This window comes from Sphaeramia orbicularis, chromosome 19, assembly GCF_902148855.1.
Source record: "Sphaeramia orbicularis chromosome 19, fSphaOr1.1, whole genome shotgun sequence".
In the NCBI taxonomy this organism is placed as follows: domain Eukaryota; kingdom Metazoa; phylum Chordata; class Actinopteri; order Kurtiformes; family Apogonidae; genus Sphaeramia; species Sphaeramia orbicularis.
In genome coordinates, this window is record NC_043975.1 from 29,383,498 (window position 1) to 29,410,269 (window position 26,772).

Genomic DNA, 26,772 nt, shown 5'->3' on the forward strand with positions numbered 1-26,772 from the left:
TTTCAGGCTAAAAAGTCACTTGATGTCTCGCCAGTGACGAAGAAAGATACCAATTTGGAAGAGAAAGTTTTAAAGTGAGAAGCAATAGAATGGCTAGGAGGGAACATTTTTAACTAGTTAAAAAGACTTGATGTTGAGCAGTTAGAGGCATCAGTCACGAACTACACTGTTCCCACTTCGACGTCTAGTCTAGTTGGCCTTTACCACCTTTCATTTTCCATCTCTCTGCCCTCCATCTGCTGCCCTCCATCCAATAAAGCCACAAACACTAAAAAGCCCCAGAAACTAATTCATGTGACAATGCACAATTAATTAATGCAGTATATTAATAATCACTGTAGGGGTAGTTTCAGCTTGCTGTCGGGGTCAGGTATGCCTGCTTCTGCTCCCCTTGATGAGAAAATTGTACACACTGATTACAGCTTTTGGAGTTGATTACAGACGTTTTGATTCCACTTGTCTCCCTCAGTCAGACTTCTCACCATACATATCCCTATATATTTATGCTGTCATTGTAATCTCTAGTAGTGTATGCAGCAGCAAGCCTCTCTCTAGATGATTAATAATCTTCAAAATACATTCATTTCTTTAAGAGCAGAATGTAAGGACAGATTTACAATGAAGATACAACACTTTCTGTTAAATCCTGTCAGTAGATTGAAGGCAGAAAAAACACTATAGACTCATCTCACTCATCATTTCTGACCCTCTGTCTTTGTATATTTGTGTACTTGCCTGCAAAGACCCTGCCCTCTGTCTGTATTTTCTATTTTCGTCTTGTTTTGCTGTGTTCAGGACATTTCTGGGCACTCACTGTCAGGCATTGAGTGTTTACTTTCAGTCAATAATGGCATTGTACAGTGTCTGTGGGTGGAACATTAGAATGGGGAGCCACTCTGGTTGTACTGCTCTGTCCTCTTACTGCTCATCTCAACTGCTGCACGGTTCTGTCTGAGAACCCAAAATCTGGGCAAAGAACACACACGTACATACAGCCCTTTCAGCATGTTTCATGTACGTGGTACCAATTTGACTCGATTTGGCCTATTTGCATTTCCGTTACATAAAAGAACCTGGAATCTGGTACCTGGTACTAGTTTTTTTGGTATCTGCTCGGCTAAGGTTCCAAAACAGGTGAAGAAATACTAAAACGTGACGTGTAAACACTGCAGACCACTGATTGGTCAGTGAGTTGTCTCTGCATCATTGTGTCATCAATGTGCAACCCACCATTTAAAAAAAAAAAAAAATAGATTTGGAATTTTACAGTAAATATACCAGTAGGCCAAACACCATAGTCCACAGGTGTCAAACATGCAGCCTGGGGGCCAAATCTGGCTCACCAAAGGGTCCAATCCGGCCCTTGGAATGAATTTGTGAAATGCAAAAATTACATTAAAATATTAACAATCCTTTTAGTTCAGGTTCCACATTCAGACCAATTCAATCTCAAGTGGGCAGGACCAGTAAAATACTATCAAAACAACATAAAAATAATGACAACTCCAAATGTTTCTCTTTGTAAATGAAAATATTTTCATCTATTTACACTAAAACAAAGTATAATTTTGCAAAAAATGCGAATAACCTGAAATGTCTTAAGGAGAAGCAAGTACAATTTTGACAATATTCTGCCTGTTACTCAATGTTTTGTGTATTTGTAGATCCACTGTGATCTGTATGTTATAAAGTACATGTGTAAATGATAAACTGAGGCATAATATTGTTAAAATTACACTTATTTTTTCAGTTTGTTCATGTTATTCACATCTTTTGAAAGGATAGTTTGATGTAAACCTGTTCATCATGTAAATAAACTTTTTTTGCTATAACACTTAGAGAAAAGTTTGGAGTTGACATTATTTATATATTATTATGTTATTATTTTACTGGTCCGGCCCATTTCAGGTCAAATTTAGCTGAATCTGGCCCCTGAACTAAAATGAGTTTGACACCCCTGCCGTAGTCAGTTGAAGAGGTTCAGACATTTCTGTCCTTGGTGGCCGACAAAAAAATTCAGTGTGAGCTTGACAGTGCAACATGCAACAACCAAGTTTATCAGCAACTTTCTGAGCAGACGTCACGGAAGTTATGTGCCGCATTGCTATGACGTCCAGGTACTCTAAAGTCAGTAGTATTATGTAATGAAAACAGTCTCCAGGAATAGTACCTGGTACCTGAGTTGAGTCGAGTCAGTTCCACATACTGGAAACGCGGCATGACTGACTTGTCAGGCTTAAACACGGCCGACATGAATTAAAACTTACAGCTAAATATTGCCTCTAGAACATTCTCGTATCCTTTTGTGAATTTAGTGATGAGCTTATTTGTGTTTTTTAGAACATGATCAAGACATAACATTTGATTTTTCTATTCAGCTCATCTTTTTCTCATATTGCTCACTCTCTCCAAACACAGGGGGAAATTGTTACATATTTTACCTTTTATGTTAAAGTAAAACCTCAAGGAAAAAGAGGTTAATGTTGAAATCTAATGTTTCGTTGCTCTGTGTGATTTTCTAAACAGATAATCTCCTCATCGACTATCAGTTTACCTTCAGTCTCATCCAAGAAGATGACAATCACTACACTGCCATCAACTTTATGGCCTCGCCTGAGCAGGTAACAGATGCCACATTAAATACCAGTGGGTACTTTTTAATGTGCAGGTGTATAAAGAGGTTTGGAACTTAAACCGCAATAATGTTTTGATTGTGTCTTCTCTCTGTAGGCCAACAAGAACCTGGACATGTCCATTAACGCCTCTAATAACTTCAACCTCAATATCACCTGGTCTGTGGGATCAACAGGTGCTGATTCTTGAGTTTGTGGGTTTAATCAGTATGTGTGTTGAACTTTCACAGCCCATCCACCTACTTTTATACTGATTTCAAACACATGCATATAAATTGGGGAAAAAAAGTCCAACTAAAAGCAACCAAGCAGATGTTTTTGTTTTTTTTGTTTTTTTCCTCCAAACTCTGTAATTGTCAACAGAATGTCATTAATGAGATTCCTCCTCTTAGTGTGTTGTCGATTCACCAATTAGACCGTGAAAATGTGTTTTCCCTTGCTCAAACACAGACTTCTGCATTATGTTGTCAAAAGGAAAATAATTGTGCAGTTGTGTGTACAGTAGGTCAAAAATACCATTAGGGATTTAGGTCAGAAGGCATCATATTGGTAAAATTGAGTCCTTCTTCTCAAATGTGAGCTTGTTTTAGGACGTTCTAGACATTTGCATAGAAATAAACACAGGAAATTTAACAACTCAAGACCAGAAATATATTGAATGTCTTATATTTAAAAAGATTCCACCCTGTTATTACATCCTTTGCTATTTTAACACAAAAATGCCAACATCTTAGACAATTTCCTCCATTTATGGGAATTTATATAAATTAAAGTGACTTTTTTTGAGAGGACCAGTTGGTTTTTACTTTTATTTGTTAAGTAATTAAAGTAGACATGTAGTCAGATGAGGGATATAAATGATATGACAGAAACAATGTTGTTCCTCCTGTTGTTAGTGTGTACTATGTCACTGTTGAGTGGATATTATTGCTCCCCTGAGGAAAGGCACCCAAGGACACTGCAGTCGTCTACTTCCACTGTTTACCTCTTGCACCCTCTTCCTCTCCAGTCACCTGCCAGTTTCTCCATCACCACAACGTTGACCTTTTCCAGCCACTAAAACACGTTAACCTCTCACGCTCCTTTTCTGCCATCTTAACCTTTTTGGAGCACTGTCATTAGTATTTTGAAGCCGGGTCCCCGTTCCTCACAAAGATATAGTTTCTCAGGAGTGGGAGCCACTTTGCAATCGACAAGAGCATGAAGCGCCTTTGGGTGGGGAGAGCAGGAGGAGGGTGATTTCAATTAAGATAAACGCACTCACGTAGCCACACTCAAGCTGTCATTTTCAGTTCTTTTGTTTCAGAGTTATGGGTTGGAATGTCAATGTCGGGGACGCATTGACATGAGGAACAATATGAAAAGACATGAAGTATTAACTTAGATGCAATATAGACTTTTTTAAAAGCAGTTTTGCTTGGAAATGCATTAATTTTCTTCTCAGCTATGCCCCTGTAAACATAAACACAGACGTATAATAACCTAATGTATTGATTATAATTCGCAAGACATCAGCAGGTGCAGTAGATGCAGATTACATTTATAAATACTGAAAATAATTGCGAAAAAAGTGCTTAGCTGCAAGTGGTGATATGGATTGAGTTGATGGATATGTGCTAACAGAGATCAGTCATGACCTATGGACAGCACCCTTTCATTCTCTCTATCAAGCTGTGCTTTTCACCCACATCTATTTTCATTTAGAGATAAAATACAGCCTGCGTGTGTAATTACACAATAAAGCTCCCCTCTGTTTTAGGTCAACCAAAAAGACACTTAATGCACTTAAGACATAATAATCATTGCTCATGAGAGCTTTCCTGTTGTTCCAAATGTTTTGATGAACCCATTAATGGATTCATAATAACACGTTGCTACGAGTCGGGCTTTATCTAAGCATGTAGGTGAGCTCTGTGAACGCCCAGTGGCACTGTGATAAATGTGACCTCTGTGCCCCTACAGCTGGAACCATCTCTGGAGAAGAAGTGCCCATTGTGTCCAAAACTAACATCAAGGAGTATAGAGACAGTTTCTCCTGTGAGAAGTTCACCTTTAGAAGCAACCCCAATATCACTTTTTATGTCTACGTCAGTAACTTCTCATGGCCCATCAAGATCCAGGTAAGGACTGCTTTTATGACCTTGCACTGAATAATATGAGGCTGATCTTATCCTTTCTGTGTTCTACGTTATGTTGTGCTTGTTTCTGAATTGCCCTCTTGATATGTAGGTGTACGCATCTAAAACATCTCATTTATGAACAATAGGTCCCAGGCCTACCTGCATAAACTGAGCAGGAGCAGATATCGTAGCAGATGCAGAGCTCCAGCGTTGCTCAGGGTGATTTGAAGTGCACTTTATTCTAATTACAGATTTAATGAGCGGTGGTTAGTGTGCGGAGGTGCACAGCTGTTTTTTAGCGGGCGAAAGCAAAGCACCATTTAACCTTCTCTACGTCTCCTTCTGATCGGAGACGATTGAGGCTTCAGTGTGATGGACAGGTTAAAAACAACACTGTCAGAATGTTATTTGCTGTGTGTGGGGAAAGCCACAATTAAGCTATTGACCAAAAAGAGGGAAAAAAAATCAACACAAGAAAGATGGAGGCTTAAAAAGAGAGTTATTGCTATTACTTCCACATATAAGACTGACAAATCAAAAGTGGCAGTTGGGATGGTGGTGAAAACATTAAACCTAACAGAAGTGCCATTACTCTTTCAGATGTAGCAGTTTGAGCTGTGATTTTGACAAACAAATCTGGTCATTGCTCAGACAAGCTGACTGATGAGTAGCCGCGTAAAACTAAGTAAACACCACTTTTTATTTTACAGCCATTCCAAAGTGAATGAATATTGAAAGTCTCTGTTTTACACTAGAAGTCATAGCAGTTTAGTTTCCAGAATCCAATCAGTCAGATAAATGAAATCTGAGATCATGTTTAGTAAAGTGTCCAAAATGTTACATGCGACTGCTGTTTGCTGCTCTTTATTTTTTTATTTAGCTTACATCAGGGGTGTCAAAGACATTTTAGTTCAAGGGCCACATCCTCCCTATATGATCTGAAGTGGGCCAAACCGGTAAATTAATAACATAATAATATATAAATAATACCAACTCCAATCTTTTCAATGTGTTTTATAGTGAAGAAAGTAAAATTACATTATGGAAACATTTACATCTATAAAACTATCCTTTAAAAAATGTGAATAACATGAACAACCATGAAAAAACTGTAATTTATTAAGAAAAGTAAGTGCAATTTGAACAATATTATGCCTCAGTTTATCATTTACACATGTGCATTACAGCTAACAGATCACAGTGGATCTAAAAATACACAAAACATTTAGTAACAGGCAGAATATTGGTACAATTGCACTTAGTTCTTGTTTGACATTTCAAGTTGTATATATTTCTTCAGGTTATTCACATTTTTTGTCAAAGGTTAATTTGTAAATCTACACATTTTCATGTAATTTCACTTTTTTACACTAAAACAAAGAGGAAAAATTTGGAGTTGTCTATAGATGTAACGATTACCAGTATAACGATAAACCGCAGTAAAATTCCTGGCGGTTAATATTACTGTTTAAATTCTATCTGTCATTAAAACCGTGTTTGATTACCACACTTTGAAAACTCACAGTGATACTGCTCATTTCCTGGAGAAGTGGAGTCTGTGTACCTCCATCCCATACATCTGTCTCTCTCTCTCTCTGTCTTTCAGTACTTTTTGAACATTTTGAGTACATTTCAACAATACTGGCATAATAATAATGATAACCGTGATAATTTTGGTCACAATAATCCTGATATGAAATTTTCATATCGTTACATCTCTAGAGTTGTCATTATTTGTAGGTTATTATGTTGGTATTTTACTGATCTGACCCACTTGAGACTAAAGTAGTACTTTCTATGGCCCCTAAAGTCAAATGATTAACTGTTTATATCTTGAGTGTAATTTTTGCATTTCACAAATTCATCCCACGGGCCGAATTGGAGCCTTTGACCTTTGAGTCGATTTTGGCTCCCGGGTTGTATGTTTGACACCCATGTCTTACATACTAAAAAACTGTTGTCATATTTGCCTTTTATTATTCCTTACATGGTTTATCAAATATAAAATAATCAAAGCTACCCAACACTTCTTCCCTCAACAACCGCCACAGTCGCAGCTGTCACTCCAGCATTAGATAGTGACAATTATCATCCCTAATGTTTGTGTAATATATTTTAACAAATTAACCCACTTCCAAGTATTGATTTTTAGATTTGTTCCTTGGCTCTCATACACAGGGTAGATGGGCAGAGTACTGTGGGGTAATAATATCTTAGGGGTCAGTCCATCTGTGGAGGTGGCCCAGTAATAGTTTTCTATTTGATTTCCTGGCCAACAGTTACTTATTTATTATGGATTGGCCTGAGCTGTTGAAGCAAATAGCTTTCTGTAACAGGATGAGGTGAGAGCATAGATAAAGGCTGAGATAAAACAGAATGTGAGACTGCACTTAGGAGCCTCTGTATTTAATGTCCACACACATGGAATAAGCATTTAAATGTGGATGAAGATAACATAGGGCCAATGGAAACTACGCTGAACGTGGCTAGGTTTAGAAGCTCAGCGGCGGCGTCCTATTTTGAGCCCTTTCACTGCGTAACAAGGAGAAGTCCACCTATATGTATGATTTCACTGATTGGCTGAGATTGAAGAATTAAAACCAAATTGACCCTGATGGTATTACTTTGACCCTGTGTTATGTGAAAAGCACGCACCTTGCTGCTACACGGAACTACTGGCCATTAAAGGGGCTGCAACGCATCGCTAATGTGTGCTTTTGAGTCACATTAGCCATGTCAGCGAGCATCTCACGTCAGATCAGCGATTCTCATTTTTTACTTGAAAAGGGTCACAAGTGGCAGAAGTCACTAGTGGAGAACATCGCGGTCTTTTCTTGTACAAACCTGCGTCTCCATCATCTTATCTGAGTTCTTTTTTTTTTTTTTTTTTTTTATATATATATATATATATATATATATAGCCAATTGGAAGCAACAAACCTGATCCAGCTGCAGATTACGTGCTTGTCTGAATGTTTTCAGGGCAGAATGCCTATAGAGCATCTACAGATAATGACTTGTCTCTATAATGTGGACCATCAGTTATGAACTGCGTGTAATGCCTTTTTTAATGAAGAGAAGCCCATATGTGACCCCATTATAAATGTGACCTTTGTGCTATGAAGTCACCAGTGGGTCCTTTAAGAGAGTGTCAGTGCACTGTATATTAGAGAGGTTGTTGTAAGTGAAAATGTATGTAACAGACGGATGCCTAAAGAAATAATTAAAATATACATACATTTTTTTTTCCTGCTTTTGCCCTTAGTCGTAGCACAGCTGGATTTTAGCTGAGGCCTTCAGATGAATCCCATAGTGTACATAGATGCCCTTCTGCCCTGTTTACACTTTGTTCCACTTTCCAGACAGACTTTATTTCTTCAAAGACACAACACTTACAGCAGGTCTTCCAGAGAGATTTGTCAGCGACCTTTTAGCGGGTCCATTCTGCTCTTAATGCAGACTCGATCTGTCGACACCATATCATGTTGACCCTTTCACAATGTCACACATCAGCTCGGAGATTTCCAGCAGGAAACGGTGAAAGTGCTGTGTGACTTTCCCCCTAGCAGCTGTTGCGTCAATGAATTTTCTAAAAACTATTTCTATAAATACCGTGATCAAGACCTGTCACTTATGTTTATATATTTTTAGTCCAGCTGTCCCATGGTTTGATTTTCACTCATTTAAATCTCTTTTTTTTCTTAAACAGATTGCCTTTTCTCAACACAACAGCATCATGGACCTTGTGCAGTTCTTTGTGACATTTTTCAGGTAAGTGTGGAAAATATTTGTAAGTCTCATACACACAAAAGACATGTATTACCTTTATTTATTGTAAATCTAATCCGGAGTTTTAACCACTTCCATGTCTTCATTTCCTGCTCTAATCTCTGGGGCTTATTGAGTTACTTGAGGCTGTTAGACCACTCACATTTACCAAGAACATGGATATCTTCTTGTGTCTTCAAGGCAGTGCTTTCCTTTTTCATGCTGTAAATGAACTGGCAGTTTAGTTTAGTTTATTTATTTGTTCCTTTGATCAAAGTGGACAACAGAATTTGTGCATAAATGCACACTACATTTTCAAATCAACATCTCTATGACTAGAAAGGAGCACCAAGAAGAAAACATTTCTTATATTTGTCTGCAGTCGGTATTTAAATAGGTGCATTTTGTTGATCAAGATAATGAGGGCTGTTAACACATAAAGACCCAGTGCTACTTTTGTGGTACTTCCTAAATGAGTTTTTCTCTATATTTAACATTTCTTAAATCATAAGTCACCATTTATTATGAAATAATCCTCTGTATTTTGATTTTTTCCAGTGAAAATCATGTATTTTCCAATATTTAATTTACTGATCATGCAGATGTTCATAAAAGCGCTGATTAAACGTGAGTTATTATACCAAAAACAGAGAAAACTGAAGAAAAAGTGACTTCTTCAGTAAAATATAACCTTAACTGAACATAAAACAAGTGCCTACAACGGCTGTCGTTTATCCAACTCCATGGGTTTTACTGGTGAGTCAATGTTGTAGACAGGGGTGTCAAACTCATTTTAGTTCAGGGGCCACATTCAGCTAAATTTGATCTGAAGTGGGCCAGACCAGTAAAATAATAACATAATAATATATAAATAATGTCAACTCCAAACTTTTCTATTATAGAGTGAAAAAAGTAAATTTATATTATGATAATGTTTACATCTATAAACTATCCTTTCAAAAGATGTGAATAACGTGAACAAACTGAAAAAATAAGTGTAATTTTAACAATATTATGCCTCAGTTTATCATTTACACATGTACATTATAACTTACAGATCACAGTGGATCTACAAATACACGAATCATTTAATAACAGGCAGAATATTGTTAAAATTGTACTTCTGTTAAGACATTTCAGGTTGTTCATGTTATTCACATTTTTTGCGAAATTATACTTTGTTTTAGTGTAAATACATGAAAAAATTTACATTTACAAACACAAAAATTTGGAATTGTCATTATTTATTTGTTTTTATGATCATATTTTACTGGTCCTGCCCCTTTGAGATTGAATTGGTCTGAATGTGGAACCTGAACTGAAAGGATTGTTAATATTTAAGTGTAATTTTTGCATTTCACAAATTCATCTCAGGGGCCGGACTGGACCCTTGTGTGGGCCGGATTTGGCCCCCGGGCCGCATGTTTGACACCTGTGTTGTAGAAGGGGATGGTGTTTCCATGTTCACCACGGAGCCTCTGAACGTCCAAATGGGTTAGACAGTTTAGATCAGTCGATGGTTTTGGTTGCTAGTGGTTGTGTGGGTCTTTATGGGTTAATGTTGTTTTTTTTTTATACAGAGAACTGTGATAGAAAGCATTCTTTATTAAAATGTTCGTAAGCTCAAGAGTTTCCTTATTAGCATCTTTTAGGATCATTGGTCTGTGAGCTGTCACACCAAAATCTGCTTTACTGGACCTGCCTCATCTTCAAAAGAATAATGTCCCGTATGAAGCATTTGAATGAATAAGTGTTAGAATTTCCTCAGTGTCACTCATATGACAAGTCTTAATTTGAAGTGTTTCAGCTGTTTTTTTCTTGTCTTGTTGGAATCATTCGGTCACTGTCAGTGGAGCTTAAAAAAGCCCAGTGTGTCTGTTTATGTTTGGGTTCCGGTAAAGCATTGTGCAGCAGTTTCTGGTGTGATGCCCAGATTAACTGATGGACTAACATCATCTCTGTGTATCTATCAGTGAGGGAACAGAAGACAGTCTTTGCCCAAGGCACATGCCCATCACTGCCTGATTCACAATAACTTTCCTGAAACGCTGTCACACCGCTATCATCGGCCTCCGCTCGATCAAATTACAGTTGAATAGCCAAATTCAGGAATTCTTGGAAGGAAAGGTGAGAAGGAGAGAGCTTACTTATTCTAAAAAAAAGTGTCCATTTGCAAAGGAAACAGACACGAGACAAAAACACTGAGAGATGTTTGGTTTTTCCCAAAATAGCAGGGAGTCGGCACTTTGACAGATGTTTAGGTGAAAGTTGAGCTTCACCACAGATTTGTTCACCTCAAGTGTCTTTACATTTAACCAATGACTAACCTTTATTCAGTATTACATCTTACATTTATGTAAATAAGAGGAATGGGGATTCTGTCCTTTTAACAGGGTTCTCACAGGGTCTTAAAAAGTCTTAAAACTCTTGAATTTACAAATCTGCTTTTACTACCTTTAAAAAAATCTTTAAAAGGTATTGGATTTGATATGATAGGTCTTAAGTTATGTTGCCATAAACTACCATAAATGTGTTTAAATGTAAAGAAAGTAATGTCAGTCTACTCGGTTCTACTCGTTCCAACCCATCAATTTATGCTAAAATTAGGAACCAATTATCGTTAACTTTGCAGCCCCCAGTGAGAAATAATCACAGAACATTCAGTTCTGTGTACAGTGGGTATGTAATATTCAATCTCTGTTGATGTAAATAAATACATTTTCCTAAATTCTATGAGTCACGAATTTCTGCCAGTATGACTGTGAAATAGGCATTACATTCTGCTCTAAGTAGTCTTAAAAAGTCTTAAATTTAAGTTGTAGGTCCGTAGGATCCCTCTTTTTAGAGTCATACATTTACAGACTTCAGCTGCACTCATACACTTACAAAACTCACAAGAATTCAATCTCTTTTTCAATCTCAAACTTTTTTTGTATTTTTTTATATAAACCACACATTATTTTTTCCTCAGTGACTCTTTTCTATTCTCAGCCTAAACTACAGCTCATTCCAATCACTATTTCCACTGGTATCAATTAGATTTATTAGTTTGTGTTTTTTCTTTCCCAGTCTCAGTCATTGCTGATTCTCTTCATTCGTGTTTATTTCTTTTCTTTTTGTCCAGTTCTCACTGACCCATAAACTCCCCCCCACAAAAGAAAATCTCGCACTTGTTCATAGTTCGAAGGTTTGGGGCAGAGTGAACCTGCAGGAAACATAATCAGCCTGATGACAAAATGTCAAATCACCCCACAGGGTTTGGAGGCCTCCTTGTACGTGAGAGCGAGGAAATGACACCATGTCTGGGAATAAACCCTGTTTTCTCTCATAGCTTTTTCCCCTTTTTTCTGGTTTAGTCAAATATTTGCGCCCCTTTTCACTACAAGCCTTTAAAGCCTTGAATTTTCCCTCTTTCACATCACTTACTCCATAGACGAGATTTATTTTTGCAGTAGTTACTGAGTTGTAATCTCGTTAGAGTCTGATTGTTTCATGCCTTCTGATTAGATGCTGTAGAAGCTCTCTAATAGGATGCTGTGCTACACTTTGCACAGGAACCGCAGGGTGTAATTTATACTAATTAACAACCTCAGCTTTTTACCAGTCGTGCCTCAGTGTGCATACACGTGAGGGAAAATTTGCATGTCATCTTACATGAGCAAACATTTGACTTTAGTATCATCAACTTCAGTCCAGAAAAAGCCAAGTAGCAAACCTTTATAAAATGCAAACTCAAGATATACTCATATTTTAACCCTCAATGACATTAACAGCCACCGGCGACCAAAAGCAAGCACTGATTTTAAAGTTTGATAACTTCTCATCCACTAATCTTATCAATATGTAAATAATTCAGGTAAAATGCAGGTTTTCAGCTTTTCACTGGCATCAGGTAGATTCATGTGGATGTTCAGAGACTCAGCGAACATGGAAACACTGTCATCTTCTGCAACTTTGAGTCACCGATAGAACCCATGCAGTTTACAAATGACTGGGGGTGTGTATTGGCAAGAATCTGGCGATACGATACAAATCACAATACTCACGATCACGATACGATATATCACGATATGTCATGATACTGTTATAAAGGCAATTTTTTTGTTTTTCTTTTTTTTAAATGATTATTTCCTGGAAGAATTGAAATATGCACAAATACTAAACACATTTTTATTTGATCACAACAGGATCTAATGCTATATCACAAAATGTTCCTGTGTTAAAACTTAAATTATGTTTTACAGACATTACAGATTAAGATCCTGTTCAAATGTTCATATTCTATTAGTTCATAACTAACATCATAATTTTATTTTTGTGCTATCCCAACAAAGGAACTAACATCTGCCTCTCTCAGACAGTAAAAACTACTTTTAGGATGCTTCAAATAACCATAAGGGAAGTTTTTCCTCGCCACTGTCACCAGTCATAAGTGTTTGCTCCTGGAGGATTCTGTTGGGTTTCTGTAAATTGGCTTAAAATTTGATTTGATTTGATCTATCTTCCCTTTATGTGAAGCACTTTGTAACATGTTGTTTTAAAAAGTGCTATATAAATAAAGCTTTACTTACTTACTTACATTATTTGATAAAACAGTGTTAAATAATAATAAACTAGAAGCACTCGGAGAGCGCAGACCTCCACCAAGGCTGATCAGAGTGGCGCCCCCCGTGGGCCCCCCCACCCCCGATCACCACCAAAATTTAATCATTTCTTCCTTATCCCATTTCCAACAAACCCTGAAAATTTCATCCAAATCTGTCCATAACTTTTTGAGTTATGTTGCACACTAACGGACAGACAAACAAACAAACAAACAAACAAACAAACAAACCCTGGCAAAAACATAACCTCCTTGGCGGAGGTAATAAGATATAAATCATAAAGAAAACCAAAAAAACGAAAATGAACCTCCACCATGTCTGCATTTGACTAAATACCTAAAAATATCGATACAGTACTTTTTAATATTGATACAGTATTATGAAATGATATATCGCGATATATTGCAGAACCAATATTTTCTAACACCCCTACAAATGGCAGGTTGTAGACATGGTTTTTATGTTCAGTTAATCATTTATTTTTGGTGAAAAGTACATCTACATGATCAGGAAATAAAATACATGAAAATGTCTGATTGTGTTGAGGATAAAGTAAGTGGTGATACATCACTTAGGAAATAATCATAATCAGCAACGTTTAATAACTACTGTACTTACCTCTCACTGTTCTCTGCACTCAACTAAGATATGAATGTGTGATTGGGTCACTTGACTGCATGGGAGAGGGGCAGGATGTGTATGTTTTTTTTAACTTTTTATTTTTTAATTTACAATTTAATATTATATATATATATATATATATATTGCATTTCATATTTTGTACTTTTTTTTTTACTCAATATATACCGTCTCTATAAAGTGCATCAGAATTTCATTGTGTGTGCTCTGTGTATCAGCTTTTCATTGGCATCAGACAGACTCAACTTTCATTCACCGGTAGAACCCATGCAGTTTACAAATAACAGGTTGTAAACATGTGGTTTTTATGTTCAGTTAATGATATATTTTGCTGAAAAGTACATTTACATGATCAGTAAATAAAATACCGGAAAATACCTGATTGTCAGAGAAAAACTCAGAGGATAAAATAATTAGTGGTGATACATCACTGAGGAAATGATCATCATCAGCAGTGTGTAATAATGAAAAGGGGAAGTGTGTTCTTTAAAAAAAAAAAAAACTTAATTTACTGTTTAATATTATTTAAATATTTTACATTTCATATATTATACATTATACACATATATACTTTTGTTCTGTTTTTTTTTTTTACTCAGGGAGTACTGTCTCTATAAAGTGTATCAGAATTTCATTGTGTGTTCTTTTTGTATACAGTGATAATGAAAGGAATCTGGAATCTTGAAAGCTAAAGTGTGGAGAAAATTCTTTAGGAAGTCGACTTTGAGAGTTTAGGAATGAAGGTCCGTATTTAAAAATGTTAGTTTTGCCAACATCCTAAAACAAGTGAACGTCTCTCCTTATTTGCTATTTTTAAGGATGCGAGGTTGTTATGCATCCTAAAGAGCCTGTAGAAAGTCAGCATAGATATTATTGATTGTTTCCCCCTGTGGGTAACTGTAGCCCTGAGGTTACAGAAATGAGTATGTAATTAAAAGAAAGCAGAGCCCAGATCAGTACAAGACGAGTCGAAGTCCAGACCAAGGCCAGTGGACTAAAGACTGTGCACACTATTAGGTTACATTATCACTATAGGACTGCAAATAATGATTATTTTTACTATCAGTTACTCTCACTGTGATTTCCATAAAACCTTACTTTATAAAATCGAAAAAAAAAATAAACAAAATGCTTCCCGCAATCCAAGGTTAAACAGGCCCAGGTAACTTCTACTATTAATAGGCCAAATGATCGATTTGACTGGCACCAGAAGGAAATTTTACAAACAATTTAAAGGGGTCATATTTTGCTAAACCCACTTTTATTAGTCTTTGGTACATTTATTTGTGTATTTGGACCCTAATAGTTCATAAAGTTTGAATTTGAACCCTCCAGGTGCTGCAAAGCTATCTTTATATTCATTTTTGCAAAAATCAAATGGATTTCTACAACCTGTTTTAATTCCTTGTTATTTTGTCACGGCTATAACTACAGGGTGTCCCATAAGTCTCCATACATAGGAAAAATAAACGTTTCTTGACATAAACTATTTTTATTTATATAATATGCTCTATATGACTGCCATTTTGTCAGGAACACATTTCAATGCGTGTCCTCCACTGCTGAAGAACTATAAAGAAGAACTATAAAGAAATACATGTTAGAACCATATATGTATGGAATGTATTATGTCCCCTATGTATGGAGACTTATGGGACGCCCTGTAGTTATGTCACAATATTTGCACATGAACGGAACAGAAAGCACAGTACACAACCTGGAAGGGGAGGGGTGTGAAGTGGCTCATTTGCATTTAAAGGGCCTGCACTCAAAACGACCTTCCTGGTGTCATTACTCAGAGATAGGGTTGAAGATGGACCTGTGGAGTTTAAAGCTGCGGGAGACTTTCGTCACCAATATTTCATGAAATCTGTAAAACCCCAGTCATAGCCTCAGTATCATGAATCCGTAAGTCTTTCTGTGATTACTCACCTGAATCTCTTTCCGCACGGTGAACAAACAATTTGGAAGTGTACTCCACCATAAACAAACCATGTGTTTACAAACAGAGCCAGGAGTTAACTCGGAAATCTTCATAATTTTGTCACAACGTGTATTGTGGGAAGCAGAGGTTCACACAGCTGCCTGGCAGCAGCAGCTGGAAACGGCTGGAGCGCCGCTTCCCTCCAGCCGTTTCCATGTCGTGTTTGTTGCAGCTGCTGCTGCCAGGAGGAGCTCCACTTCCCTTTGGCAGTTTCTGCATTTCCACGTCGTGTTTGTTGCAGTCATATGATATCAGATGCGGCAGCGCAAAACTCCACTTCCCACAATGCACGTTGTGACAAAATTCCGAAGATGCCCAGATTACCTCCTGGCTCTGTTTGTAAACACATGGTTTGTTTATGGTGGATGGCACTTCAAAGTTGTTCACCGTGAGGGAAGAGATTCAGGTGAGTAATCCCAGAAAGATTTACGGATTTGTGATACTTAGGCTATGACTGAGGTTTTACAGATTTGATGAAAAATTGGGGATGAAAGTCTCCCGCAGCTTTAATTAATGAAGAATTCAGACCCAAGCATAGCATTTACAGTTTATGTAGACCACAGGGAAATGTTTTAAAATGCATAATTTCATTTAAAAAAGAAAGCAAAATATCACTCCTTTAAGTGTTAATGATATCAGGTTTTTAAACTGGAAATGCTAAATTATAGCTAACAACATTAAAATTGCTTCCACATAATTTAATGTTAAGTTTCACATTTATTGAGTGATTATGTTGACTCAATTCAGAGATGCTCTATACATATATACATATAACAGGCACAGAGCATCTCTAATTTCTACCATGCAATCCAAAAGTAATGATAATCAGTAATTAGTTTAATATAAATAAAAAATAAAGCGAGAGAAAATGTAATTTTGCTTGAAAAGTGACTGAACTGATTATCAAAGCAATTTCTTTTTTCCTGACCAATTTGATTGATTAATCAATCATTAATCAGTATGTTAAGAGTGACACGGGCATAAGTTACAAACGGATTAACAGTACAGTTCAACATGATTTGTGTGAGATCAGTAAAACAGGAAATTAATAAGATGTGACATCCTTTCACTTTTAGCACACTTTATAGAACTGATCCTTCAACCATTTGCAGAACAAAGTGCTTCTTTGTCATTTCACATATTTTTTGTCCTCCTTTATATTCAGGGGTTAAAACTTAAAATATAATTCTATTTATTAAAATCAGGGGGGATAGCAAAGCCCATTTAAGCTTCTTTACTTTCTAAAACACTGATGGAAAAAGGAAAAAAAAAACTCTATGGGGTTTTTTGCACTTCTGTCACATAAAAAAATCTCATTCCAGCCCCATTCCTCCACATTCAGACTCCAGTTATCTCCAAAGGTGCTTTTAAAAGAAGAAAAGGGGTTCCCAGCTTGTGCACCTCCAGAAATAAATTCCATGTGTGGTGACTGAATGTTTGAAGCACAGAATTTTCCATCCTTTTTCTTCCCACGACAGCCATACTTGAGTACCTGTATTTTCTAAGTGTTATCTGTACCTCAGAGTTATTCTTCAGAGATCCTGGAAAATAAGATTTGGAAGGAGAGGCAAGAAAATTAAAAGACTCCTCAAGTTTAAATATCAAACAAATGGGCCTAAGAAATTGGAGCCAGTCACGTGTCTCTGGTGAAATGCGCTTATCGAACCACGTTAGAATATGGCGAGTCTCTAAAGGCACGGGATCATTGGTCAAATTACCGGATGTGTTTGGGATTGGCTTTGTTCCTGGACATCAAAAACAGAGTCATGTTCCATTTTAATTCAGTGGGCAGAGAGTTAATATAGGAAATTACAAATTGCTGCTTAATGACAAAGCATTAATCGTGTATATTTTTAACCCATAAAGACCCAGTGCTACTTTAGTGGCAGTTGCCAGATGAATTTTTCTCTCTATTTAACCCATAAAGACCCAAACAGCAATATCATCTACTGACCTAAACTGTTTAATACTTGTTGATCCACTAATCCTATCAATCCATGTACATAATTGGTGGAAAATACAGTTTGTCATCTTTTCATAGTCATCAGAATTGACCCATTTGGACGTTCAGAGGCTCCATAGCGAATATGGAAACACCATCACCACTAAAACCCATAGTCTGATAAATGACAGTAGATAGACACTTATTTTTATAATCACTTATTGATATTTTTGCTGAAAAAGTTCCTTTTTCTTCAGTTTTTTCTGTTTCTGATATAATAACCCTCAACTTTAATCTGAGCTTTTATGAACATCTACATCATGGGTCAGCAACCTTTGCAATCTAAAGAGCCATTTTAGGACAGAAATAGAAAACCAAAACAGTCTGGAGCCAAAAGATACCCTTATATCTTTCCTCAAATCGGTAACTGTTTAAGAAACAACTATTTAGGAATAGTTTGTACAGAATATGTGGAGAATAAATCAAAGTTTGAGTGCATTTACAGAACCACAAAGAAATTACAGAACTAAAGGAAACAGATATTTGTCATTATTTTCATTCAAAAATCAACTAGTATGTGAAGACTTACTTTGCAATGAAGAATACAGAATACCTAGAGTGTCATAAAATTAAAAAGTAATCTACTTTTAGTACTACTACTATTTTTTTAAGAATTCATTTGGAGTATAGTCTACATTTTTACAACTGCATAACATCAGAATCACTTTATGGTAGCAACAATAATCGCAAAATGTGTAAAAATAAATAAATAAATAAAAGTAATAATAAAGTGTTATTCATTTTCTTATGGTTTTTGACAGCCATATTGAGCCACTAGAAAAGGGCCTAAGAGCCATATGTGGCCCCAGAGCCACAGGTTGCCTACCCCTGATCTACATAATCAATAAATCAAATATAGGAAAATGCAAGATAAAGAGGATGATATTACAATAAGTAAGGTTAAATATAGAGAAAAATTCATTTGGGTGCTGATGCAAAAGTAGCACTGGGTCTTTATGGGTTAACCTTTCGTTTATTGTAATATTATCCTCTATACACTGGAAAAAATCAAAATCTTACCAAGTGTATTTTTCTCATTTCTAGTCAAAATATCTCATCACACTTAAAATAAAACATAATCACCTAAAGGGTAACTTTTCAGTGAGATATAAGAACTTATTTTTAGACAGTAGAGCTTGAAAATCTTATTTCAAGTATTCTTACCAAGATAATTTTCACTTGTTCCATTGGCAGATAATTCAACCAAACATATTTTGTACTAATTTGTTAAAATTGTTTTTAGAGGGACATTCTTTCCAGTGTATTTTGCATTTTTTATTGTAAATCATGTATTTTCCTATGTTTAATTTCCTATATTTGTTTTAGATATTCATGAAAACTCAGTAACTCAAAACAGAGAAAACAAGGAAAACTGAGTATCATTAACTGAACATAAACCCACTGTCATTGATCCAGCTCCATGGGTTTTACTGGTGAATCAATGTTGTAGAAGATGACGGCGTTTCCATGGTAACTACAGAGCCTCTGAACGTCCAAATGGGTCATATCTGATGACCATGAAAAGATTACTAACTTCATTTTACACTAGTTATTTTCATGTATTGATAGGATTAATGGACGAGCAGGTATTAAACAGTTTAGATCAATAGATTCTTTCTGTTGGCAGCTGATGTTTGGGTCTTTATGGGTTAATTTCACACACATTTTCTAAAGAAAGTTTTCCTCTTAAAATCTGTTGCATTTGAAGGCTCACAGACACACAATTGCCATCTATTTCTTCTTAATCATTTGCCACATTTAAGAGCTTAAAGGTCCCACATTTAACATGGTGCAGAATGTCTCCTTAGTATATAATAATTTTTACAATCTCATCCGTCGCCTGGATAATGAAGTGGAAGCTCTCAATCAGTCATATTTTTCTATCCCAGTAGCACTTGGATCTTGCTGAATTTCCCTTGACTAATGATTTTACTGTTGGATTATTAATTGAAGTAATAGGCCAAAACATCCAGTCTACTGAGAAATTAATGTGTGCTACCTCTTTATATCATCTCCCCTGTGCTGTCTTTTTTTATTAAGTTAAAGGGAACTTTTTATTTGTGCTGTATTTTTTTAATCAGTTTTGGTTGAAAACATGTTTTAGTTGTTGCAAACCTGGTTTTAAGAAAAAAATCTGTTTCTGCTCATTAGCTAAAACAAGGAAATGAGGACAGACATTGACATAGACCTTGTTCATTATTCTGAACCTTTTATTTCATTTTAGTGCATACTAAGGAATAATAAAGGTTTATTTTTTATATTTTTTTCTTTCTGATTATAACAAGTCAAGGATTCAGCGTTGGACAAATTGCTGATTTTCTTCCTGCTGGCAGTGACTCAAAGCCTGACCTTGGGAAGTATAATGTCAAAGTCACAGTAGATTTCCTAAAAATGACATAGTCTCAGGATTTTGTGGAGAGATTATATGCAGGTAATATGAAAATAGTAATAATAAAATGCATGAAAGGAACATTTAGCTCTTCTGGTTGAGGTTCTAAGGCTCCTAATGCATCTTAGGTATTTATAAATCTAAAGTTTACGTACAGTACTGTGCAAAAGTCTCATGCCACCTTTATCTGTGTTGTTTTTGGGTTGAAATTTGCATATATATATTTATTTCTCACTCTTTTTTTTCTTCATATACAGCAAGAAATACAGGAATTGTTTGCGCAGCCTTAAAAGACAGACAATAAAACTGAACTAAATGGTTTGTAAAGGTTAAAGTCACTATTTAATGTGACCCCTGACCCCATGACAAGAAGCAGCACAAACAGAAACATCTGACAAGTGTTGAATGAAACCTGGTATAAAACATTTCACCTGAATATCTCATATTTTCTGAACTAAAGGGATATATTAAGTGCAGAGGGAGGAAACACTAAATACTGCCACTTTGATTTATAGAAGCTGTTTTTTCTCACTGAAACTATTGTTATTAATTCTGTGCATATTTCACATATAACCAGATTGTATCTTAATACAGAGACTGAGAAATGCATATGTGGTGATTATAACTTTACTAAACCAACTAAGGTTTGCGTAAGACTTTTACACAGTGACTGAGGTATGTCGACTTTAACCCTTTATAGGTCACTCATAGAAATACCTTAGTGTGTTATTGGAGGACATAACAAGACTTTATTACTTTTTGTTTAAAAAAAAAAAAAAAAAGAAAAAATATTTATTGTTATGTAGAAAATCAAGGTCAATGAAATTACCATGGTTGGTTCTTTACCCATAAGTGGCAAAAAAAAACAAAGGAACATTTATTTTATAACATTAGAACATCACCTTTAGAACATTAGACCACCATAAGTGCTGATCCAGACACCTGTCCACATCCGCATTATCCCTTTGAACATCATTCCTTACATTAGTACCATTACTTCATGGTACCTAACAAAGCAGGTCCACTCACTGTTCATGCAGAAGTGGACCTTACACACCCTGTGGACCACATTGGACCTGAGATTGTTGCGTCACTGTCCTCACTGAAACTGCTACTGTCATTGTCTTGTAATGTGTGTGGAAATGACCAAAAATAAATAGTCACTTACCCGATAAAGGGTTAAACAGTCTGGAAGATTCCACAATTGATTGTCATGACTTCAGAAACGTCATATAGTGTAACTGTAAAGAAATCAGCCAAGACCGTAGGTTTTTCATGGAGCTTGGAGAGAAATTTCCAAACAGACAACTGTATAAACTTGAGTGTAGACCCGTGCAGATCCACAGGTTCTAGATGTGGTAGTTTTTATGCTGTCGTGTATTCGTGCATGCTGTACTGCATTTGTCCAGCAGTCACCGCCAAAGCGTTCTGGCCATAGCAATGTGATTGTAAGGCTATTGTATTCCAAAATTACTAATATCTCCCAAAATATTGGTCCTATCAACTTGCCGTTTTCGCTAATCTGTTCCTTGACCAAAAACACTTAAGTATGCCAAACTACAACAGTCAGCTCTTTCTTGATTCTGTGTGAATCCCCAGACACACACACATACACACACAGAAGTAACTTGGCTTTTATAATATAGGTGACAGTATACAGTCATTGAATCATTCAGGATGGATATTGTATGTGACACATTCAAAAGCATACGCAGCCAAGGAAATGGTAAAGCTTCCAAATTCAGTGTACTTTTAAGGGTAGAGTGATCCACAGACGGCTATTATCAAAGTTAGCTGATTTGCTGTCTTTTTCTCTTTTCCATCCCAGTTGCTTTCTGTCACTTCTCCTGGTGGCAGCAGTGGTGTGGAAGATCAAACAGACCTGCTGGGCTTCACGACGGAGAGAAGTAAGTCCATAAAACGCACCAAATACACTCGGCCGAATCAACTTCCCTACGCTTACGGAAGCACTTTCAACATGTTTTATTGCAGACATTATCTTAAGTTTTTCCTCAATATGATGGTTTTTAAAATTTTTCGGAGCTCCCTATGAAAGATCCATCAGTATTACCGAATCAAACCAAAGGAGAGGAGTTTGAGCAATTGTGTTTTAGCAGTATAATTTTTAAAAGCGGGTGCTGAAGCAGAACCAAACTTAATAAATGAATCATTTAAAGTGTAGAAAAAAAGGCACGAAGAGAGGCAGCAGAGATAGTGTGAATGACTAAAGGAAAAAAAAAAAGGGGGGGGTTGTAGAATGAAGAAATTAATATTCAGTGTTGGTGTGAGGGACGGGGTTGAGAAAAGATGGGATGAAAAGGGGTGAATGATGAGATGACTGGCAGGAGAAATTAGAAAAAAAAGAGGGGTAAGAAAGATACTATACGGGAAAATGAAGAGCAGAGCAAATGTATGCAAATTCACTGCTCTGCCCATAACCTGCACTGCTTGAGGTAACTGTTGGTTTCTCTAAGAGCAGCCATCATTTCCATCTCTTCAGAGCAATTCCCATATTCTCCCAGATGCCAAGATACTCAATAGCAGGAAGTTTAATTTAGTGCACATCCAACCCTTTGACCCACAGTCTGCTAATAAATAAAGCCCTCACAATTTATTTGGCCCCCTGGGGATGACATTGATAATCACAGAACCTGAATTCTCTATTCTGTAATTAATATATATGAAAATAAACAGGAAGGATGGCAACCGTGACTCTGAATGGGGCCTATCCAAAGAATTAACATCAATAAAAGTTAATGCATGCAGATGGCCGCACATCATTCACATGCTGCTCACTTTTTTTTCCCCCCCGTCTGCTCTTGGCATTCGCATCATGTGTTGGTCTCTGCCCTTCAGCTGCCAATGTGAATAAATAGTTAAATAAAATGCTTCCTCTCTTAATTTCATGCGATTGAAAAGTTCTGATGCAGAAATAAAACAAGCCAGGTCAATATTTATTTGCAGATGACGCATCACTTTACATATAGTTTAGTCTTTTTAACGTTCTTTGGAGCACATTGACAAAAAAAGGAACTAGAATTCAAGAATGACACATTTAATACAGAAAAACAAGCTAAGTTAATGTTTGTTTACAGATGACACATCCCTGCACATTTAGTTTATAGATGATGTCTTTTTTTTCTTTAGTTATACAAAATCTTTCACTCATTATGATGCTTTTTAGTGTTCTTTGGAGCACATTGACAAAAAACAAACTAGAATTCAAGAATGACACATTTAATACAGGAGAAAAAAACAAGCCAGGTTAACTTTCATTTGCAGATGACACATCACTTTACGTTTAGTTTATAGATGATGTTTTTTTTCCCCCTTTGGTTACACAACATCTTTTATTTATGTTGCTTTTTAGCATTCTTTGGAGCACATTGACAAAAAAAGGAGCTAGAACTTAAGAATAAAACATTTGATACAAGAAAAAAACGAATTAGTTTGATGTCTGTTTGCAGATGACATATCACTTTACATATAGCTTATAGATTATTTTTTTGGTTACACAAAATCTTTTACTCATTATGATGCTTTTTAGCGTTCTTTGGAGCACATTGACAAAGAAAAAGGAACTAGAACTCAAGAATAAAATATTTGATACAAAAAAAAGCTAGACTGATGTTTATTTGCAGATGACACATCACTTTACATATAGTTTATAGATGATGTCTTTTTTTTTTTTCTTAGTTACATAAAATCTTTTACTCATTATGATACTTTTTAGCGTTCCTTGGAGTACACTGACGAAAAAGGAACTAGAACTCAAGAATAAAACATTTGATGCAGAAAAAAAAACAAGCTAGGTTGACGTTTGTTTGCAGAAGACATCACTTTACATATGGATTAATTTATCAGTATGCATCCTTATTTATTTAATGCTATCGTCCTTAAACTTTTAGATATTTGATACATGGGTTTTACAACAATGAATTAGGCAATTCCACATTATTTTACATAAAATAAAAGTAACCATAATGGGATTTAATTGGTTCATTACCGTTATGCAAATAGTATTTTTTTCTTTGGTCTCAAACAGAATGTTTTCCTCATTCTGATGCTTTTTAATGTTCTTTAGAGCATTTTCAAAATATAGTTATCGACAAAGAAAGGAAATAGAATGCAAACCTGGACAATACTGACAGAACTATAAGATTTGTTTTGTGGCTTTTCTCAGGTGTTGTTCTTTCAGTGGGAATGGCTAAGTTGTGTGCAACCTTTTCCTGAGTGTTCTTTGTCATGTAATAAGTGTGTTAGGTGTGTATGCTGGTCTTAGCTGCTCCTCATGTGGTCGTTTTCTTCTTCACACATTCTTCTCAGTCGAATTATTGAACGTACTTATGCCTGATGTAAGGTCTACTGAGTGTACTGCATCACAGGGGTACCATATCCCTGTTAGAAATGTTATAGTTTATTTAGTCGTCCAGTGCTTTTTATTATTTAGTTTCGTTTCAGTCAAAGCTTGAGTTGTAGTTGGTCTGGTATAATGAGAAAAGGTTTGATTTCCAGAAAGTGAAAACCAAGATGAAAGAATGCACGACATCAAATATGATTTACAAAGCCTTACTCATAGTACTGTGCTGCTTTACAAGAAAAAAAATCCATATTGCATTCATTCACATTGAACCTAATGTGAAATTTGTCCTATCTGTTGTCATAGAAGCGTCCACATTTTTTTGGAATAGCTGTTAATGAATGTCATAGTTACTTAACCCAGAGACTGTAGTGATTTTCCAAGAAAATGGTGATTGCTTCTTTGTGCTAAGACATTATGAAAACTTCACATGTTCAGATAAACTGCATCGCTTCCTGTAATCTCGTCTCATTGGACAGCTGATTGGCTCTTCACTGAACACTGTGCTGCTGTGCTCTGTTAATACGTAAGGGCTTGTGAACAGCTCGCACACTTATGAGGCTTGTCTAAATAGTAGATGGAAGGATTTGGGCTGGAGGCCATGTAATGCTCACAAGCCCCATCTGACATGAGCACATGGGAATGAATGAGTCTTAATGAGGCTTCTAGAGATGGCAGAGACTGATGAGATACTGATCCAGCCAAGTGGCACATGGGTGTCTGATACTGATTAAACCCTTGAATGTTTTTATTGAGCTTCTAATGTGAAATGGGTGGTGGGCCAGATCTACATAACCAGGTGTCTGGAAGAGCTGAGGTTTCTGGGAAATTCGGTTGGGATTTTTATCAGAATACTAATTGTTACCAGTAAGGTTGGATAATATATTACAATCTTTTTTTTTTTTTTTTTGCCTTTTTAATCCATTTGTAAAAATGCCCAAATTGAACTGAAGTTTCCCCTTTTTTTTCCCTCAACAACATCTTAAATGTAACCTGATTGTTTGTTGTAATACCATTATTATTTTTCTCTAGTAGTAACCTACTAGTGGTATTTTTTAAAATTCGAATTCATTTACATATTTTAATAAATATGAGGCACATGAGGTGTTTTTCCATAATCACCTTAATGGACATTTTGTAATGTGTTATTGGAGCATTTTTCTGGAAATGGCAAAATGGACAAAAAACAAAACAAAAACAAGCATACAGAACTTACAAGCAAATGTTTTCGCTCATTAGAGATGCTTTTTTTTTTTTTTTTTGCCTTTTTCACAGAAGAGGACATGGAAACATCCTTTTTTGACTAATTTCCTAATTAGTGACCATTTAACTCCTGTGACTGTTCAGCTGTTTGTTTTGTTTTCCTAGAATATTGGGTAAAGTGTAAAAACATATCTGTGTAATACGTATGTTGGACTGATAAGGAGACCAGTTTATAATACATCTGTCTCATCTGTGGAAGGAAGACATCACATTCAAGTCTTTTGATGAAAAACAACAGAAGTCTCTACTTCTTCTACTCTGTTTATTAGAGCCTTGTGTGACGTAGGCTAGACTGCCCCCTGTGGGCAACACAACACTGATTACATTATTGGCTCCATATCAGTTTATGGAAATGGACATTTTTATATTTTTGTTGTTAGGATGTTCTATTCAGAATTGCTTGAAAAGACTTTATAGAAACATACCTATTGAGACCCCTTCAACTGCTGCGTTGTATTATTATTATTGTAGATATTTACAGACCTACCTTTCTGGTCAACTCAAAACTCAAAAGAAGAAAAAAATGTATAAAAAAAGTCAGAAGTTCAGATGACAAAAATATCTTTATCTTAACTAACTAAACATTAACAAAATCTTTAACCCTTAGGGGTCCACGGTCACTGCCTCGTGACTGAATCACATGACATTTTTAACATATCGTAGCATCAGAAGTTGGTCATGTAGACCACTGGGGACAATTGCATTCGAAAGTGTGGACTTGAAACACTCTCCCACTTTTTATTTGATGTTGACTGAGCAAATACAACCAGAGATATGATGGTTTGAACTTGGAGCAAACAAACGTGAGCAAAAGTATGAAAATGAGTTGGGGGGGGGGGGGGCATATTATATTTCTTATCATAGCTTTGTCATTGTTTTGTCCTTTCTCAAAACTGAAAAAACTGGCCGAATCTGTGGATTCTAATCCACAGACTGCATTAGCATTGCAGGTAAGGGTCAGAATGACCCCACCTAAACTGGATGCGGGGACTGGGGGGAGCGGGGGCTAG

The 26,772-nt window shown here is 36.1% G+C and overlaps 1 protein-coding gene across 1 annotated transcript in view; it reads left to right on the forward strand.

The window, feature by feature from the left end:
• Positions 1-26,772, forward strand: part of atrnl1b (attractin-like 1b) — a 110,892-nt gene that overhangs the window by 50,582 nt on the left and 33,538 nt on the right. Inside the window, exons 22-26 of the mRNA XM_030163213.1 lie at positions 2,527-2,621; positions 2,731-2,809; positions 4,596-4,753; positions 8,463-8,524; positions 21,968-22,046. Coding sequence (XP_030019073.1) covers positions 2,527-2,621; positions 2,731-2,809; positions 4,596-4,753; positions 8,463-8,524; positions 21,968-22,046 — 473 coding nt within the window. The remainder of the gene's footprint in view (positions 1-2,526; positions 2,622-2,730; positions 2,810-4,595; positions 4,754-8,462; positions 8,525-21,967; positions 22,047-26,772) is intronic.